This window comes from Ambystoma mexicanum, chromosome 10 (assembly GCF_040938575.1).
Source record: "Ambystoma mexicanum isolate Mex_15411 chromosome 10, UKY_AmexF1_1, whole genome shotgun sequence".
Lineage (NCBI taxonomy): Eukaryota > Metazoa > Chordata > Amphibia > Caudata > Ambystomatidae > Ambystoma > Ambystoma mexicanum.
In genome coordinates, this window is record NC_090932.1 from 1141036002 (window position 1) to 1141054077 (window position 18076).

An 18076-nucleotide genomic window follows, 5' to 3' on the forward strand; every position below is an offset into this window, starting at 1 on the left:
CCCTGTGGCAGGAACTGGACAGCTTCAATGCAGTTTCAGGCTTTACCGTCAATCTCACAATATCAACTGCACTGGGAATCAACATCCCCAAAGACTTGGTGAGCTCCTTGGTGGCCGGGATCCCCATTCCATGGGCCAAAACCCACCTCAGCTACCTAGGTATCAGGATTTCGAGCACGACAGACCAAACCTATAAGACGAACTATTCAGCCCTGTTTAAAAAGCTGCAGACGGACCTGACCCGCTGGCAAAAACAGGAGATATCTTGGACTGGAAGGATCACGGCAGTAAAAATGAACCTGATACCCAGACAGTTGTACCACTGCCAGGCTCTCCCAGTCTCCATCTCCAAAAAAGACCTGCAGAAATTGCAAGCTAACATCTCGAAATTCGTCTGGGGATGGAAAAAGCCACGAATCACCAGGATGGTGATGCTCCGAAGTGCGAGAACTGGAGGCCTTGGGGTCCTGGAGGTTGACAGATATTTTCTTGTGGCTCAGCTTTCATCGGCATTTACATGGCAATCGGGTACCAATCGACCACGCTGGCTGAAACTAGAAGAGGACTGGAGTCCCTACCCACTGGAATTCCTGCTGCACATCGCTTGGCCCAGAAACCCGCTGAATGCTGGACCCCTCACTACGACCAGAAACACGGCGGAGTGTTGGAAGAAGGCAGCCCGGCGATGGAACTGTAGAAACATAGCCCACTGACTGCAATTTGGGAGAACCCCAACTTCACTTCAGTGATCACACCGAACGACTTCGTCAGGTGGAGGTCGGGTGGGCTAAGACACATTGCGGACTTCTTCACAAACAGCACTCTGCTCACTTTCGAGGAATGCAAAGCGAAATTTCAGGTCCCGTAGAACGAACGATTCCGCTATGCCCAGCTCAGACACTGGCTGTCTCACGACTTGATAAAACCTCACAGATGCAGAGAGCTGACAGAGCTGGAGCGAACCTTGACAGCACTCCCGCCTACCAGGAAAATATCAAACTTATACAGGCTGCTGGACAGAGGGGACCCCAACCTGAAGGAACCCTACATGCAGAGATGGGAGCGGGATATAAGCAGAGAACTAGATGCGGAGAGTTGGAACCACATCTGGGCGAGAACCCATGGGAGCACCGAGGTAAACATTATTCAGGTCAGCACTGCCCTCTTAGACAAAGACAATTTCCTGGAGAAAAAGGTTTGCATTTGAGCTAATTTGAATACCGACAATGCCTTGCTGTTGTGGCTCAGAACTGGAGGTGAATTTCCAGCCATGGTTACTAGGTGGCGTTGTGGAATGTGTGACTTGCTCGAATGGACTTTCCTCCTAAAGTTAACATGGTATCTGGAACAAAATGCATTATGTAGGGTAATGTATTAAGCTTGTAAACTATGCCCCATTGTTGTCCACGTCATGTTTTTCTTCCCTCGCTTTGGTCCACCACCTCTGCTCTCTTTCATATGCCTCCAAAATATTTAATATCTGGGTCCATAGCCTTGTCAAGCAGACGCCTAGCTGGCATGATGTATTTGGGTTTGTCTAGAAGCACACCCAGGTTTAGATTCAACCTTTTATCCACTTAAGAAATGTAGTAGGGTGCAGGGCAGAAAACAATCCCTGGCACTGGGTTGTGTGATAAACTAGATGAACACCAGATGTGTTGTTAACCAACCAATATGTATTTTGTTTTCTGACTTTTGTTAAAGAAGGAAAATTTGTAACAAAGATTCTGTTTTTCTTAAAAATATATATATAATATGTATAATAAAGATTTCAATATACAGTTTTCCAAATTTTTACAAATTTCACTGATATCTCCAATATCCAAAGTAACATTGATCAACTAGGTCTTTTGAACCAATATACTCCTAATATATATGGAAACAGTTTTCTTCATTTATCAAAATTTTGCTCAGCGCGTTTTGGGAGAAATGTCTTCCCTTCATCAGGAACTGCTTATTCAATTTCCTTCCTTTTCTATTCCATTAATAGATATATATTTTTTCTTTTTAGAGATGAAATTATCAATCAATCTCAACTTTCTTTAGTCATTTTACTAAAAATTACTGTCATGATTCATGTATTGATAATCACCTGGATGTGCTTGGTTCCCTGGGAGTTTCCAATAGTTATCTTGTCTAACACAATTAGGTGTGCAGGGGTAGGGAGTGTTCCACATGAGTTTGGACACCTGCTGTTCTTCTACCTTCTCTGGCAAGATGGTCACATCATGGCCCAACCTTTTAATTACCTCGAATAAACCTTTATTTTTCCCATTTACATGACATTACCTGTAACCGTGTCTCTCCAGTGCTTTAGCAATAAGCTACACAACTTCTTATTTGCATCAGAAGATGGTTCCCCAGAGAGAAGCCTAAGCCTACCCACCTTATTGGTTTGGGAATAAATTACCCAAAATGATGTGGATGAGCAACTCACTTTAGTTTACTGTCCTATTAGATTTAAGCTATATAAATGTATTTGGCTTGAAATGTTCTTTCCGAATCCTTCTGAAGCTGTGTGACATCTCCATATCCATAACCTCAATGTCAGCAGGCACTTTGTTTTCTTGGACAGATCAAGACAATGGGCCTCATTACGAGGTATGCCGGTAAGGGAAAAACGATGCCGGTATGTAAATACCGGCATCATTTACCGTTCCGTAGCATTCCGACCCGCAAACCCGGTATTAGCGGCATACCAAACAACGGTGCCGCTAATAGCGGCATAGGCGCGTGCACGCGCCCCTTCAGGTAGCAAATACCGGCATGCCGGTAAAAGGGGGTAATTCCAACCCACGCATACATGCAAACACCGGCATCGCGAAGCCGGTAATCACGGCATGCACGATGCCGGCCATACAGGCATCTCAGACCACCCGCAAACAGCAAGCAAGATACAAGGCAGCTGCCACAGGTGCACACAATCCCCACAGGTGGAGTCAAAGGAGGCTGTGCCAGTATGAACTGAGCACACCCACACACCACAACCCCCCCCCCCCAGTGTAGGCAATGCAGAGTTGCCCAGTACAAAAGGAGCACAACTAAACGCCACACCCCTTCATACACCAAAATGCCACCACTAGCATTTGCAAACATGGCACAGGAGTACCTGCCTATACTGATACAACTACAGCAACAACTGCAACAACACCAGCGCAGCCACCAGAGCCTCGTAGGCAGCCAGCAATACCTCGCACCAGACCCAGCCCATTCAACCCTACCCCTGAGCAGATCCACACCCTGTACCGGTTGGACCGTGACACCATCACCACCATAGTGCACATGAAACAGAACGACATTGCCAGCCACATACAAATATGCACTGCCATCCCCCCACTACTAAAGGTGGTGTCTGTGCCACACTTCCTGGCCACAGGCACCGACCAACACACAGTGGGCCAGCTGCATGGCATTTCACAAACACTATTTTCACGCATGCTGAACCAAGTGCTGGATGCCCTCCTGAAGCACGCAAGCACCCACATATCCCTACCACGGACTGCCCAGGAGATAGCCGAAACCAACGTAGGCTCCCATGCACTGGCAGGCATGCCCAATTGTGTCGGTGCCATCAACTGCACCCATGTGGAATTGATAGTCCCCCATGCCATAGAGGCTGTGTACCGCAATCGCAAACAACACCACTCCATCAATGAGCAAATGGTATGTGACTCCAGGAAGATCACCCATTGCTGCGCCCGATTTCCTGGATCAACACATGATGCCATGTTACTAGGTAAATCCACGGTACCCCATCAAATGGAGCGACATGCCGGACCACGTGCCTGGCTGCTTGGTGAGTTGCACAACCGTCCCATGGCAGTGCTTTGGGGTACTGATGTGTGGGGATGCATGAGAAGGGGTCCAATACTGCACCTGGGTCGGAATAGTCGGTGATTGGAGAATGCATGCAGAGCCCTCCTGACCTGAACCAGTCAAACGGTACATGACACTTCACTGGGCCACATATCACACATAATGCATATCAATGAGAACAAGTAAGAGGCACAACCAGGCCACATGGTTATGGCGAGCAATGCATGAATAAACAGGACGGCAAGTGTGGCTATGTGGGCAGTGTGACCATGCATAGTAAATAAGGAACAGCATGAATTGGAGTCAAAATATTGTTGCACTACCACAGCATATCTGCCTCAGCATGCATGATTACACCCTGCATCATCCGTTGAATGCCAACCAGACTACCACACCTCATGACAGTACAGATTGCACCTAGATAACATTTTTTCATGCTTACAGGGACATGTGCATGGCCACACCAAATAGCTGGCCGCATGACTGTGCTCCCTGAATTACAGGAGTTCAGAGTGACACACACCTATTTGAATCTGCTTGCTGGTGATGGAGGATATCCCTTGAGGCCGTGGCTACACACCCCTGTGCCTAACCCGCAGAATGGCCATGAGGAGGAGTACAATCTTGTGCACACCCGTACCCGTGTTGCCATTGAGCATACCTTTGGCCTGTCGAAGTGGCGGTTCCGCTGCCTCAGCAGGTCTGGTGGGGCACTTCTATATAGGACTGAGAAGGTGGCAAAGATCACCATGGCCTGTGTTATGCTGCACGACATGTGCGTCCGGAGAAATGTACCATTGTCACCTGGCATTGACATGCATGGGCCGGGTGAGGATGATGAGGACGGAGACAGAGGTGAAGTAGTCCCACTGCCAGTATGCGATACACGGGATGGCCATGCTGTACTGCAAGCACGAATTCAAGTATACTTCTGAAACACAGGGACTATGAAAGACTTGTGTCAGTCAGACACTGGGCCAATATGAACATGCACACAGGGAATGTTGGGGGTTGGGCACTGAACACGGTAAAACATTAAATGGATGCACATGAAAAATAACAATGTCCAGCCATGGATTTTTCTTCTCACAACTTGTGTATTATTTAGAACTGCAAACATGTGCCCACTCCCCCCTCCCAAACCTCCCCCAACAAACTCCCTCACCCACCCCACAAACCCCAGAAAATACCCCAACAAACTCCCTCACCCACCCCACAAACCCCAGAAAATACCCCAACAAACTCCCTCACCCACCCCACAGATCCCAAATGTCCCCATGTGTGCAACAAACAGTGTTCCCTTCACAATGTAGTTCTTCACATTGTCATTGGCCATACTGTTATTTCTTTGAGACTTTTGGGTCTGGGGGTGCCATGGGTTGTTGTAGTGGAGGTGTCTATTGTCAGTTCCATGGCTGGGTCAAGGTGTTGACGCTGCATTTGCGGGATGTTGGCAAGAAGGGCCTGTGTCAGTGACCCCATGCACTCCCTGAATGCACATGTAGATGCCTCCACAGCAGCTGTATTGGCTGCAATGGCAGTGGCTATGGCCCTGATGGCCTCATTCCCAGCGTCGACCTGTCGATGCATGATTTGCAGCATTGACTCTTGGCGGGCCTCTACCCTTACCAGGCGAGCCTCGGAGGAGGTGTCGGCCGCAGGTGTACTGGTGGCTGGCAGGGTGGTGGAAGGCACCTGCGTGGGCTCCTCGTCCTGGGCACTGTCCTCCTGGAAGATCCCAATGTCTTATTCTCCAAGGTCAGAGTCATGGAGACACGGATCGTCCAGGCTCTCAGACTCCGCAGGTGGGTGGGGGCTGGCAATGGGGCTTGGGGTGGGTATCCCAGACATGATTCCAGCCTCATCATCCACCTCTGTGGACACAACGTCCGTGGTGGCTGGCGGAACGGCTCCCACTGTTGTGGGTGCCTGCTGCTGTTCTGTCGCTACAGGTGCCCCCTGCAGGGTTGATGCCTTGCGTGGCACACTGGGTGTTGCTGCAGTCATTTTCTTGGACAGGGGGTGTGGTGGTGGCCCTGGTCCCTTTGCGTGCACTGGATGTACTTGCACCCCTGTCCTGTGTTCCACCTTCCTCATCGGTGCCTGGGAGATAGAAGAGATGCAGGTCATCAGTGATGTTGTCAAATGGCAGCTATGATGTATTGCGGTGTGATATGTTCATACATTCAGGCATCATTTCATTTCTGGTGTGTGGCATTTGGTGTACTGAGGGGACATGTTGGCAATCAATGCATGGCTGGTGTCATAGCATTGGTTTGGTGTCTGTGTGGTGGGTCCCATAGGCATGGTTGGGTCATGTTGCACCTCTGTTGGGATTGGGATTTTCACTCGGCATGCGTGTGGTGCAGGGTGTGGCACTCATTATTCTATGAATGTGTTGATGTAGCCTTGGAACATGCATTGCCTTGCCTAGTCTAACTTCCACATCACTTGTGCCACATCGTGTTTTGGTATATGTGGATGTGATGGTTCACTCACCTTCCTCTGTGGTAGTTGCAGCGCCGAACTCCTGGTCTCCTATTCCCTCTATGGATTCCAGGTCAATGAATGCATTTGCGGTCTCCACCCATGCGGTGAGCATCACAGGGGAGTGTGTGCCACCGCCTGTCGCCATTGCAGCCCTCCTGTTCTCCGCCAGTATCTTCCTGACCCGGAGGCAGAGGTCGTCCCAGCGCTTCCGGCAGTCACGTACACTCCTTGGGGTGCTCCCCACTGCCGACACCCTCTGAGCGACCTCCTGCCAGACCTGTTTTTTTTTTGTTTGTGCCGCATGCTTGAGGTCTGTGCTCCTGATAGTGTCTGCATGCTGGTCGAGGATGTTAGCAAGCATAGTCAGTTCAGCATCAGAAAAACGCTGCTTCCTCTTCCTTTGGGAGGATTTACTGGTGGCCTTCGACATCCTGCTTCAGTTGTGGCACACAACAACACGAGTGTAGTGGTGGTTATGGAGGATGGCAATGGATTGTGTTTTTAAAGATGGCCGCCGGATCATTTCCCGTTCCGGCACAATGATGTAATTTCCGGGTTTTTTTTTGCGACCACGGTAATACCGTGCCGGTATTACCGTGCCGGTGTTTAGTGGTTGTTATGACGCGGTTACGGAATGGGCGGTACCCGCAATGCCAGTATAGGGGGGTTGGTGGCCTGTTACTGGCATGGCGGTTTTGCCACTACCGGCATGGGGTAACACACTCGTAATCACCCGCTATTAGCGGGTTCATACTAGCACGGACCCGATCATTCCGGCATGCCGGTAATTAACCCGGTTTTACCGGGCAACTCGTAATGAGGCCCAATGTCATCAGTTTGAAAGGATGTTTGATTACTGTGGGGGTGCTGCCCCAGCTAGAGAGGTAGCGTACGCATTTATATTGTATCATGGTCCATTGAAACTATTTCTATTGAGATGTACACTTGAGCGCATTCAGTTGGAGCAAAATATGTCTCAATTACTTTTCAGTTGCATGTTCCCTAGTCCAAGCAGCTAGCACAGTGCTAGTGCTCAATCTCTAGAAATTTCTCTGCTGCGAGATCTCCTCATAAACAGGATCTCCCGCCTCCAACACAGCTTCACTCGACCCACCTTCTGGGTGGCAAACAGTCCCTCGTTCTCTGGGATTCATAGTGACCGCAACCCTTTCTTGGCCTTTGCGGTTTCTTTCTTGGTCGTGGTGGAGGTTGCCCTTATCTGGCACAAAGGTAGCCAACCCCACCCCCAAAACACTTGGGTCTTCCTGCTTGGATCGTGCTTCGACAGTTGCTCCAATGGAAAGGTGTTATTAGGCTTTCTTTTCTAGATATTATGAGGGCCCTTACCTGCCGGGCCTTAAGGGCTGTAACCTTAGGCTTCTACACCACATACCATCTTTCTCAAGGCTAAGCGTCTGTGGATTGTATCTTGCTTCCATCCCTTTACTCCTTCCTCTCTTCGAACTTTTCCAGCTCCTTCTTTCACTTCTTTATCTCCCCTGCTGCTCAATCCTACTCTCCTCTCTTCCTTTACCTCCTCTCCTTCCACTCCTTTCTCTACCTCTCCTCTCCTCTTGTATTCTCACCCCCTTTCCTCTTGCCTCAACTCTCTTCCTCCTCTCCTCTCTATGATCTTGCTTGCCTTCTCTTCTCCTACACACTTCTCACTCTCCTCTTTATGTTCTTTCTTTGCCCCCTCTCCAACCTCTGCTCTACCCCTGACCATAACAATCTAACAGCACAGTACTTTTGGGGCCTGTGCATTTGCAAACTCATTCCGGGGACCAAGGGAACCTCACCTGTGCACACTCCTTTGAATTACTGGGCACACCCATCTTACTCTTCACAGGACTTCAGTTGTCATCTAGACTACCACCTGAACCCACTGAACAGGCCTCACTGGGAGACCTAGGCAGTGGTCTAATTGAGTGGAGCAATGCTCCTATACTTTTTTTAATTAACTTGTACAGCTCCTATACTTTTATTTTAAAAAGAAACCGTTACGGAATGGTTTCGTTTTAAAATAAAAGTGTAGGAAGAAGTTGAAACCTTCACTTTCAGTGCACTGCACTGAACGTTCCCTTAAACAGCAGTTGTAAGTGTTTGGGGTTTTTTTTGTGCATGGGAGAGGTTGGGGCATGGGGTTTGTGGGGAGCAGGGCAGGCCAGCAGGGAACATATTTCCACTACTTCTTTTCGTACACTTCGACCACTGGACCTAGGATTCCTTTAGCAATACACCAGCAATAGGTTGTCTCTCTGAGATCTACAGTTTCTAGAGAATCTTCGTATTTTCTCCTCAACCCCCTGGGTCTCTGCCTTCACTGATCATTTACTTCCCCTTAAGGCTGAAACCTGAATGTGGAAAACCCCTACACTGTCCACCAACACCTTGTTCCTCTTTCCTCGGGTCGGAAATCATGTCCAGGATGCTGGTGCTGTTTTCCTTGGCCAGAGTCCATTTTCTGTATGCCCTGCACTTCTACAACTGAAGCACGACTTGAATACACTTTGTCGACAAATGGAAACTAGCTGCTGGACTTTGCGGGATTGGTTGACTCTGGATCCATAGAAAAGCGCTGGGCCATGCCAGAATACAACCGTGTTTTGTGCTACTCTACCTACAGTTTGACAGCTCCTTTTACCTATAATCATAGGTTATTTCGGTATATCTAATTAGATAAAATTGGAATGTCTTAGGATTTTAATTACTGACCTAACCACACTGTCCACTATTTGGCCCTGATGAAGTGTGTGAACTTTGCGTGACTTTTGGAGTAAGTTATTCCTCTTAAAGACTGTCCAATGAAGTTAGTTATCTGCAATGTGTGTACATTTGTTATTGCCAGAACTCTGTAAAGAGTATATTTTTCATAACTATGGCGTCTAAGCATTCCGTTTTTGTGTGTGGTCATATGCTAACCTGATCCTTGAGAGTATAAACGTCACTGCTCATCTGCATTTCTTCCTTGCAGTGTACTGAGTATCCCTGCAGAACATGTGTGGATTGGTCTTCCAGAACCCTAGACTTGCGGTCTAGGAAAATCCTTTTAACAGACAGGAGCCTGAATGGCTGGAGCCTCTCACCCGCAAGCTTTGAAGTGTGCGCTTCTTAGCCCATAGGTGCTCATTTTGCAAGTCCCTGAAATTCAGCGGCAGGGACCTGTTACGTTTAGGCATACAAGTAGAAGGGTCCCTGCAGCTGAAATTTGGTAATTTGCAGGGTGGAGTGCAAATGTCCAGGGCAAAAAGCGGCATACAAGCGTGTTCGCCACCCTTTGCCCAGCGCCTTTGCACTCCACTGCAAATTGAGTAAACGCTGTCTGCCCTGTACGCATGACAGGCAGCATTTACAGTGGATCCCTCTGTGCTCCCCAGCGTTTGCGCCAGAATGTAAATAAATGCGCGCGATAATGGGGAGTCAGGAGAAATTCAATTTGCGTTCCGCCCCTCCTCTCTGCTATACAAACGGACAACAATGAGCTGTGACGTGAATCTAAGTGTGAAAGCATTTACGCAAGGCTGCTGATTCCCGCTAGGCATAGCCCAAAATGAGCTCCTTAGTGTTATGTCTATGAGCTTATAACGCGCCGTAAACCCGCAGTCATCAGGGCGCGGGGAAACCAGAAATGTTAAATTCACGGATAAGGACTTTCGGGATTCGTGATGTCCCGGCAGAACTATGGAAAACATATGTACTTAAAGCTATTGGAATAGAAATGTTTTCAGTGCCTTAGTTTCCTTCCTGTCTCAGGGCAGCGGGTAGACCGTTATTTTTCCGCCTTGAAAGGAAAAGATCTCCCCCCTTCCAGTAGCCCTTTTAGCCTCTGGTGTGTTTAGGAGACCTATGTCTGCTTATTTTAGGCACCTTTGGGGCACGTACAATGAGAATTGTGTTTTGAAATAGGACGGCGCCTCCCCATAAAGGCATCTATGGACTATCGTCATCGCCTTGAACTTGACCCTGTCCTCTATTCTGAGCCAGTGCAGTTCCTTTCTTCCTTCGGACATATAATCTGTTTCTTTTTCTTGATGATGCGAACTGCATCATTTTGCATCACTTGGCACCTTATTAACTCTCTCTTAGAGGCTCCCAATAGCAAGGCATTTCCATAATCTTAGCGCGACAACAATATTGCTCTTGGGATGGTAGCTGTGTTTGTCTCGTTTATGAAGGATCTGATGGCTCTTAGGAGATGTAGGTAGTACATATTGTTTTTGTACAGATAATTAACCTGTGCTTCAGAGCCTACTGACGCTTCAACCATCATCCCCAGAGTATTTACTTTGGACACTACTGGTATGATGGCTTCTCTAATGTAGAAAGCCTTGTATTGGATGTCGAGTTTGGATCTGGCCTGACGTGATCCGAAAACCATTAGTTTGGTCTTGGTATTGTTTAGACACATCCAGTGTCTTTGCATCCAGATATCAATGATGTTATATATTTCCTCTATTTTTGCACTGTCGATGGCATAGTCTCCCGTCAGTTCGAAAATCAGCTGCGTATCATCGGCTTAATTGGTGAAGAGCACGCTGATGTTTTCCAGCAGGTTACAGAGACTTCTCATATAAAGGTTCAAAAGTAATGGCGACAAGCTGGCTCCCTGAGGGACCCCGAACAAGATCGGGGTTGCTTCTGAGAATTTATCGCCCCAATGTATTCTCGCCTTCCTGTCCTTCAGGAAAGTTGCTAACCATGCCATTGCTGTTGACGAGCACCACGCTATTTTATCCAATGCTAATTGAAGTAACTGGTGGTGTACCAGGTCAAATGCCGCACTGAGGTCCAGCAGCATAAGTAGCCCGGGTTTGGCTTTGTCTGTTGGCTCCAGCATGTGAGTCTGTAAGTCCAGCATAGCTGACTCTGTGCTGTGAGCCGCCCGAAAACCTGATTGCTGTTCGTGCAATACATCCGAAGCTTCCACGTGTTTTTGTAGCTGGTTTGTAGCTATTTTGTCTAGCATTTTCAACATGAAGTTTGAATTAGGAAGTTGGAAGTATATCAAAAGTCACCAGGCTGTGGTCAGACCAGATACAAGGCTCTGTCTTTACTTGTGCTGATTGTAAATTATTTGTGTAGATCCAGTCCAACTGGTTTCCCTGCGGGGTGGTGGGTTCATTATTTATTATTTGGAAGCCCAGGTTGTTCATGGCACTTTCCAGAGCCACGGCTTCTTTATTTCTGGGTTCCCTCTCCACCTGTCCATATCCCCTACTAGTAGGATGGATGAGTTATCTGAGACCAGTTTGCTTATTTGCAAAGATACTTCATTAACAAAGTTAGAAGTTAAGGAGGGTGGTCTGTATATCACGATGATGTTCAGACAGTCATTGGGTGTGTGGGTTAACTTTAATTGGATGGTCTCGCACCCCATGCATTCAAAGTTAGCTTTGAAGAGGTGTAATGCTTGCTTGGCTATTACTGCCACTCCTATGCCCTGTCCATGATCTCTATTTTTATTATATAGTGTGTATCCCTCGGGGACGGCATTTATACCAACTGGACCAATGGGGCCTTTAGCCATGTTTCGGTAATGCACATAATGTCTAGGTCCCTGTCTGTAATTAGGTCATGGACGCTATGGGCGTGCTTATTTAAAGAGCGTGTATTTAACAGGCCCACTTTCAGGGTTACTGTATCACATTTGCAAGCTGTTAACTGACCTGCTTCCCTGTCTGACTGTTTTGTGAGCCTCTCCTCTAATGCCTTGTTGCCTTTCACGCACAGATCTACTGGGAGGCTATGCTGGGGTTATGCACCTGCTCTGGTAATTTGCAATGACTGAACATCCCTCTTGTATGACTGATCAATAAGGATACTGCATAATATTACTTTATTCATACGGTTTCCTCCCCTTCCTTTGTTCCCCCAACCTTTACCCTTCCCCATCTTCTTGCCACTTCTCTTCACAGCACTTTGAGCGGGAGTTGCGACGATTCGCTGTTCACGAGCGGAAGATGATACTGAACAGTCATTGCCTGTATGACACCACACAGGTAAAGTGTCTATTAGGCACATGGGCAGAGTCAGACTGGGGCATAGAATTGTCTCGGGCACCAATAAAAAAGTGGCCCACAGTTTGCAATTCATTCCTTTTGTGACAGCCTGTTTGAATTGTACCCAAGGGGGAAGTTTCGTGATGAAATGTGATACACATTGTGCATTTTAAAGATATGTATTCGGCAACATTGGTACAAACTACTAGCCACACAGTGAAGTAACTCATCAAACTTGCCCACATTTACTCTGGCCCAAAACACTGGCCCACACCAGCATTTTGTGTTTTTGGTTCAGGCGTTGCCCTATAGGCCAGTCCAAGCCTGTGCCCCGGTGGGTCATCTGTTCTGGGCTGGGTTACTCCTCCCTGTCCATGTGATGCATGAGGTAGATCTCGGACCAGAAAGTGGGGATGAACTCCATGCCTGCTTGTGTGTTTTCTTGGTTTTGGCGTATTTTGTTGGTGTAACCACCAAAATGTTGCCAAAACATTGCTAGTGTAAAATAAACTGTAAAGGGGGAGTTTGGACGCAGTGTATGGCGTTGGCATGGCAACTTGCCTACGCTTGGGCGATGAAATTCGAAAGCACCAGTTGGGCCTTGTTTTCTTCTATCTGCTTATCGTTAATGAGTTCGTCAAGAAGGAAGTGCACACGCTCATTTCCAATGCACAAAGTGTACATTCCTGTAGTACTACGTGGATGTAATCTAGTAGTGGCTTGTTCAATGTATTTTCTTGATGAGAGTACTGTTACCTGTCACGTGTTGTTACTTTCTACGTCGAGACGCAGAGTGATTTATTTTCCAGATGGCACCCATTTGCGCTGCTTTTCCCTGTTGGAAGGTAGGCGACAGGAGGCGGATCCTCAGCCTGCACGTCCTACAGTATTTTTTTGTTGCACTGTAGCATGGCTCCTGTATCACATAAACTGCATTTATAATTGCTGGAGCCCGTAACAGCTGCGGCTTTGTAGAAAGTATGTGTCTTGTCAGGTCTGGCCTTGATGGGCAGCTTTTGCGTCAGCCTTCCGTCCTTGTAACGCTTTGTAGGAAGGGGGAGGTGGGGTAACACGGGCCTGCAAAGCAGTGGGAGTTGAGGAATCAGCTAGCAGAACCAGAGATGGTGTAAAGCAGCCTGGTGCCTCCCACCCCAGCATCAGGAGCCGCTGGCTACTTGATACACAGGCGGTGTCTGGCATACAATGTAGAGGAGTGCAGATCAGAGGCAGCACTCCCTGGGTTCGCCACCATCAACGGGAGTACTGGAAACCCCATGGATGGTTACATGGTAAGTGCCGGAAACCCCTGCCTCCACCCATGACTATGCTTCGGGGTGTGTGGGTGCCGGCTACACGTGTGTGCCTGAATTTCTGGTACACTGTTTTGAGCATGCGGGCATCATGAAGAGGTGCAGTTTGCCAGCTGTGTTGCCTTGCTGCGTCTCTGTATCAGTTGCATAGGAAGCACCCCCTCCTCCTGCAGTGTGCTAACTCCATCTCTGCTCTCCTTCCCTCGCATTCCCGCTGAGCCGCCTGGGCAGGCCTAAAGGGAGGAGAAACTGTATCCAGAGAATTTCACCAGGATCTTGGACAGTCTGCTGGATGGTTAGTCTGTTACAGGCAAGTCCTGCTCCCCCCGATACCAGTGCTCATCCAGCACCCTCACACCACCTCCTGCATTCCAGGCACTCGGCACTCAGACACAAATAATACACAAGTGACCAGAAGTGGGGCAGGTGTATAGTAGGGCTGGATCCTGATCTGCCCCTCTCAGGCCTAGCTCATTCTTATGTATATTGAAGTAGCTACATCTATTCTCCACCCATTAACAGCACGTATCATAACAAACAGATCATTTTGCCGAACAGGTAGAAGAAAGTACGTTTCGTAACTGCAGGCTGTTTCTGCAAGGCAGCCTCTGGCAGCCTTGGAATTTGAGCCACCAGCGTCATCACTATATACTTCTCAGGCGGGTCTGTTCATGCCCGTCTCTGAGACCTCACAGTATTCCACAGCTCAGTCTCAGTCTTTAGGACAGTCCATTTGTATCCGATGAATCTCAAAGAAACCAAAAGAAAGTGCAGAAACAGAAATGTAACAATAACAACAGGCTTTGTCCTGGATTTGAGGGTATGGTGATTTCAAAGTATCGAGTACTGTGCAGTTCTGTTTGTCTGTCTGTGTTGGAGTCCCACTGTAGGTATGTGTTGTGTTGAAAATATAGATATTGGTTTCATAAATGCACATGCACAACTTCTCAGTGGCATCACAAGACAACCCACTGCAATGGAACAGGTAGGCTTTAGTTAACTGCTTAGCGTCAATGAATGGAGTACCTGCATTGCTCGTCTTCTCCAGCACTACTTTAGTGCCTGTCTGAAACCGACCTTCGGCACGCGAGACGCACCTGAGCTCACAAGCGTGTCCTCACAGCCACAACCTCAAGACCCACCAGCGCACACTGAGCGGGTCATGGAAACACCTGTGTGTTACATCCAAAGTGGGTGGGCTCATTAGCATACCAACTGAATGTGGGATCACCAGAAATTAGTATCTTAGAGAGAAAGGGGTTATCGTTTTACAAATGATGACCAATTGTGCCAATATGATCTGGTAGGGTGTATATGGTGAGTCCGAGTGTGCTGGGAGGGGACTGCGGTATAGAGGATTGTCTTGAAGATGTGGGGGGCACTCGATTTCTGTATAAAAATTACGTCAGTGTAGTTCTCAGTTCCCACTGCTTTCCCTGACCTGGAAGGGGTCGCCTAAAACTCAGCGTGGCAGAGTGCACTCAAATGAGCTGTTAGGATCATGGCAGAGTCTTGCCTTGAAAGATCAAGTGCTACCGTTCTATGTTAAACCTGTCCAATGGGCGCCTGTGCGTCGCTGGTGTGGTAGAAGGCACTTGGGGGAGCTTCAGTCCCCTAACCCGTCTTCAGAATTGTCAACATTAACGTTAATGCCATTATTACATTTTCACCAGTTTCTGGAAGTATAATGCTGGCAAATCGAATAGCTGAAGAGTGAGTTTTTCTGCAATGCATGCACTCCCCTTGGACATTTTCCTTTCTTTACGAACATCCCCTCGTCATTCCATTCTATTCCAATGCTAATCTCAAGATTTTGTGTGAAACGGAATGGCTGTTGCTCTCTCTCTCTCTCTCCTCGCACGCTGTCATTCTCTCTCCCCATGCATGTCACTCTCTCTCTGCGTGCAGTCACTCTCTCGCTCTCAATCCTGCAGACGTTATTGCTCTCTCCCTGTGCACTCTTGAAGCTATTCTGTCTTCTACAACTCTCACCCCTTACTTGTTCTCTCATCCTTCTGCTCATACTCACTTTTTCTCTTTCTCTCTCACCCTTTCTTGCTCATATTTCCTCCTGCTCATATTAGGCACCCTCTGTCAATGGCTTCCTCTCTTGCTTTATTCCCCTTCTCATTCCATTGCACACCTGCACCCTTATCTCATCCTCCTTTAAAACGTTGCACTCTCCTCCTTGCACCCTGGTGCCAAAATGCAAAGAATTGTGAACGCCAAAACTATTGGCGTTTCTAATGCTTTTTTTCTCTTGTTGTAGAAGGCGGGGCTCCCTGCGCACTGTGAAGAAGACATCTTTGCACACTTGGGCCTAGAGTATGTGCCTCCATCACAGCGCAACGCGTAGGTCCCCTGCTAGAACAAGTGTGTGGCAGAGATGGAAGCCATCATGGTGCCTGTTTGGGTACTACAGGAATGCAGCCCATTGATTGGGGTGTGTATAATGGCTCCGATTACAGCGGGGCTCAGGAATGTTTACCCCCCACACCCTTTTCCTCACTGTGATTATGGAAGGCTGAGGCGGGCACAGGATTTAAGTTTCACTCCACTTATGGCTGTATTCACGCTCTAAAGCATGGGGCACGTGACACACTTTCACCTCCCCTGGCCAGCGCATTGGGGCTTTGATGTGTTTTCACCTTGATATGTTAGCTTACTTCTGATGTGCAATTCATTATGGTAGAGCTGCAATTTCTGTTTTGGTGACCTTACGCCAAGCCCATATTGCAAGCCAGCCCTGCAAGATATTTGTATTTAACGTCATCAGCCGACATGACAATGGAGCCGGCCAGGAGTCAATATTCACTGAAGTTCATCCATATTGCTCTGCAGCCCTCTTGGGGCAATGGCATGGGGCAATGTCACACCAGTGACCTCACGGTAGTCACTGTCCAATGGCAGCAGCCCATATCACACTTCAACACTCTCATGGGCAACTCTTTGATGGTAGCAGCCCTTCTCAGCCCTGCACCTTCCCAGAAGTCGCTGTTTAATGGCACTTATCTCAGCCATACAAGGAGTTACTGTTTAGTGTCACTGGTCCTCATAGCACCTTACATTGTGAAAAGGTGTTGCTGAGTACCAACATCCATGAGGTAGTAGGGGTTGAATAAAAGTATTATGCAAAGGTTTTCTTGATGTCGGTAGTTCTTTTTGTAATCTGTTTAAAAGCAAACCAATCCCAGGGTCATGGTAAAAGCAGCTTATCCTCTTAAGGGGTCTATGTTGTTGAGCCCTACTAGTTTTAGTTGAGGAGGAGCTGGGGGCCTTGAGCTGAGGGTGCAGCTGTACTGTAGTTGGTGGGCACTTTTGCCAAAACGCCAAGCCAATATTCCTATGTGGCCCACCAAGAAAGCAATGCATTGGGCGGGACAATGTGAGGGAAATCAGAGTTCGGGCCCAGTGGAGCAGATGGGGGGAAGGGTCCACCAAGTAACGAGACAGAGGCCTGCTGAGCTCTCTGACATCATCCAGTCAACCATTGCTCCAAAACAAATACAATGAAAGGACAGTTGTAGTGGTTAGCTGGGAGAGCGAGATACGTACCTGCCAGCTGGATGCGTGAGAGTACCTGCCAGCTGGATGCGTGAGAGGTCTGTGGCAATGTGTGTCTGTGTTATGGGTGATGAGAGCATGACCAATACACTGTGTCATCCAGTGGAATGTTAGTGCGTGGAGTGCTGGTGTTCTGGAGGGTGACGGTTGACAGGGAGACAGAGTTGGGTACCAGCCTTGGTGGTGGGTGCCGGCATCTGGGAAAGGACCATCTTGGTCAATCTTTTGCGTGGTACACAGAAGGAGGAACTAATAAAGATAAACCTTGTCTGCTTACCTGCAGTCAGTGATTCTTCTGTCCACCTTGTCCATCTGTCCGCAGTGCAGACAGGCAGTGTTTCTCAGATGAAAGGTAGCATGTAACCGCACTTGTGAAGCAAGTGCTAGATTGGTGGGGGCAACAAACTAAAAGCGACCTTGCAACCTGCCACTCAGTACTACACTAATGGAGTATGTTGTAGCTTTGTGCGTGTGTGTATGTGTGTGCGCGCTCACTGTTATGTTGATGGTTCCGTTCCATCTAGGAATTGTTGCTTTCGCTTTGACATTAGATATTTAAAGCAAAACATTATAACGAAACAAGATAATATAACATGACTTAACCAGCTAGTATAAAAGGAAACTGACATCATAGTCTCCCTCAAAAGGAGTGAATGGGAACGTACAGTAGAACTCGGGTAGATTCTATTTAACATGCATTTAATTTTGGTAACCCCTGATCCATCCAGGCAGAGCAAGACATTACAAACATATTTCTACAGCTTAAAACCTGACATAGCATAACATAAAACAGTGTAGCATACCAAACCTAATTCGGTGTAGCGCTTCAAAACCTGCCTGGGCATAGACACTATAGCTTAGTACAGACACAGAGCAAAATATCCCTATCTCTATCCT

At 47.9% G+C, this 18076-nt stretch overlaps 1 protein-coding gene across 6 annotated transcripts in view; it reads left to right on the top strand.

Moving 5' to 3' along the window:
* The window catches only part of POLM (DNA polymerase mu), a 376886-nt gene extending 360131 nt beyond the window's left edge, over positions 1-16755 (top strand). For 5 of the 6 annotated variants that reach the window (XM_069619054.1, XM_069619055.1, XM_069619056.1 and 2 more), the window contains 2 exons: positions 12222-12305; positions 15885-16110. In XM_069619054.1, the coding sequence (XP_069475155.1) occupies positions 12222-12305; positions 15885-15971 (171 nt within the window). In that variant the 3' untranslated portion in view covers positions 15972-16110. Of the gene's footprint in view, positions 1-12221; positions 12306-15884 lie in introns of all 6 variants that reach the window. The other variant, XM_069619051.1, reaches the window with a different exon arrangement.
* Positions 16756-18076: the final 1321 nt, after the last annotated feature.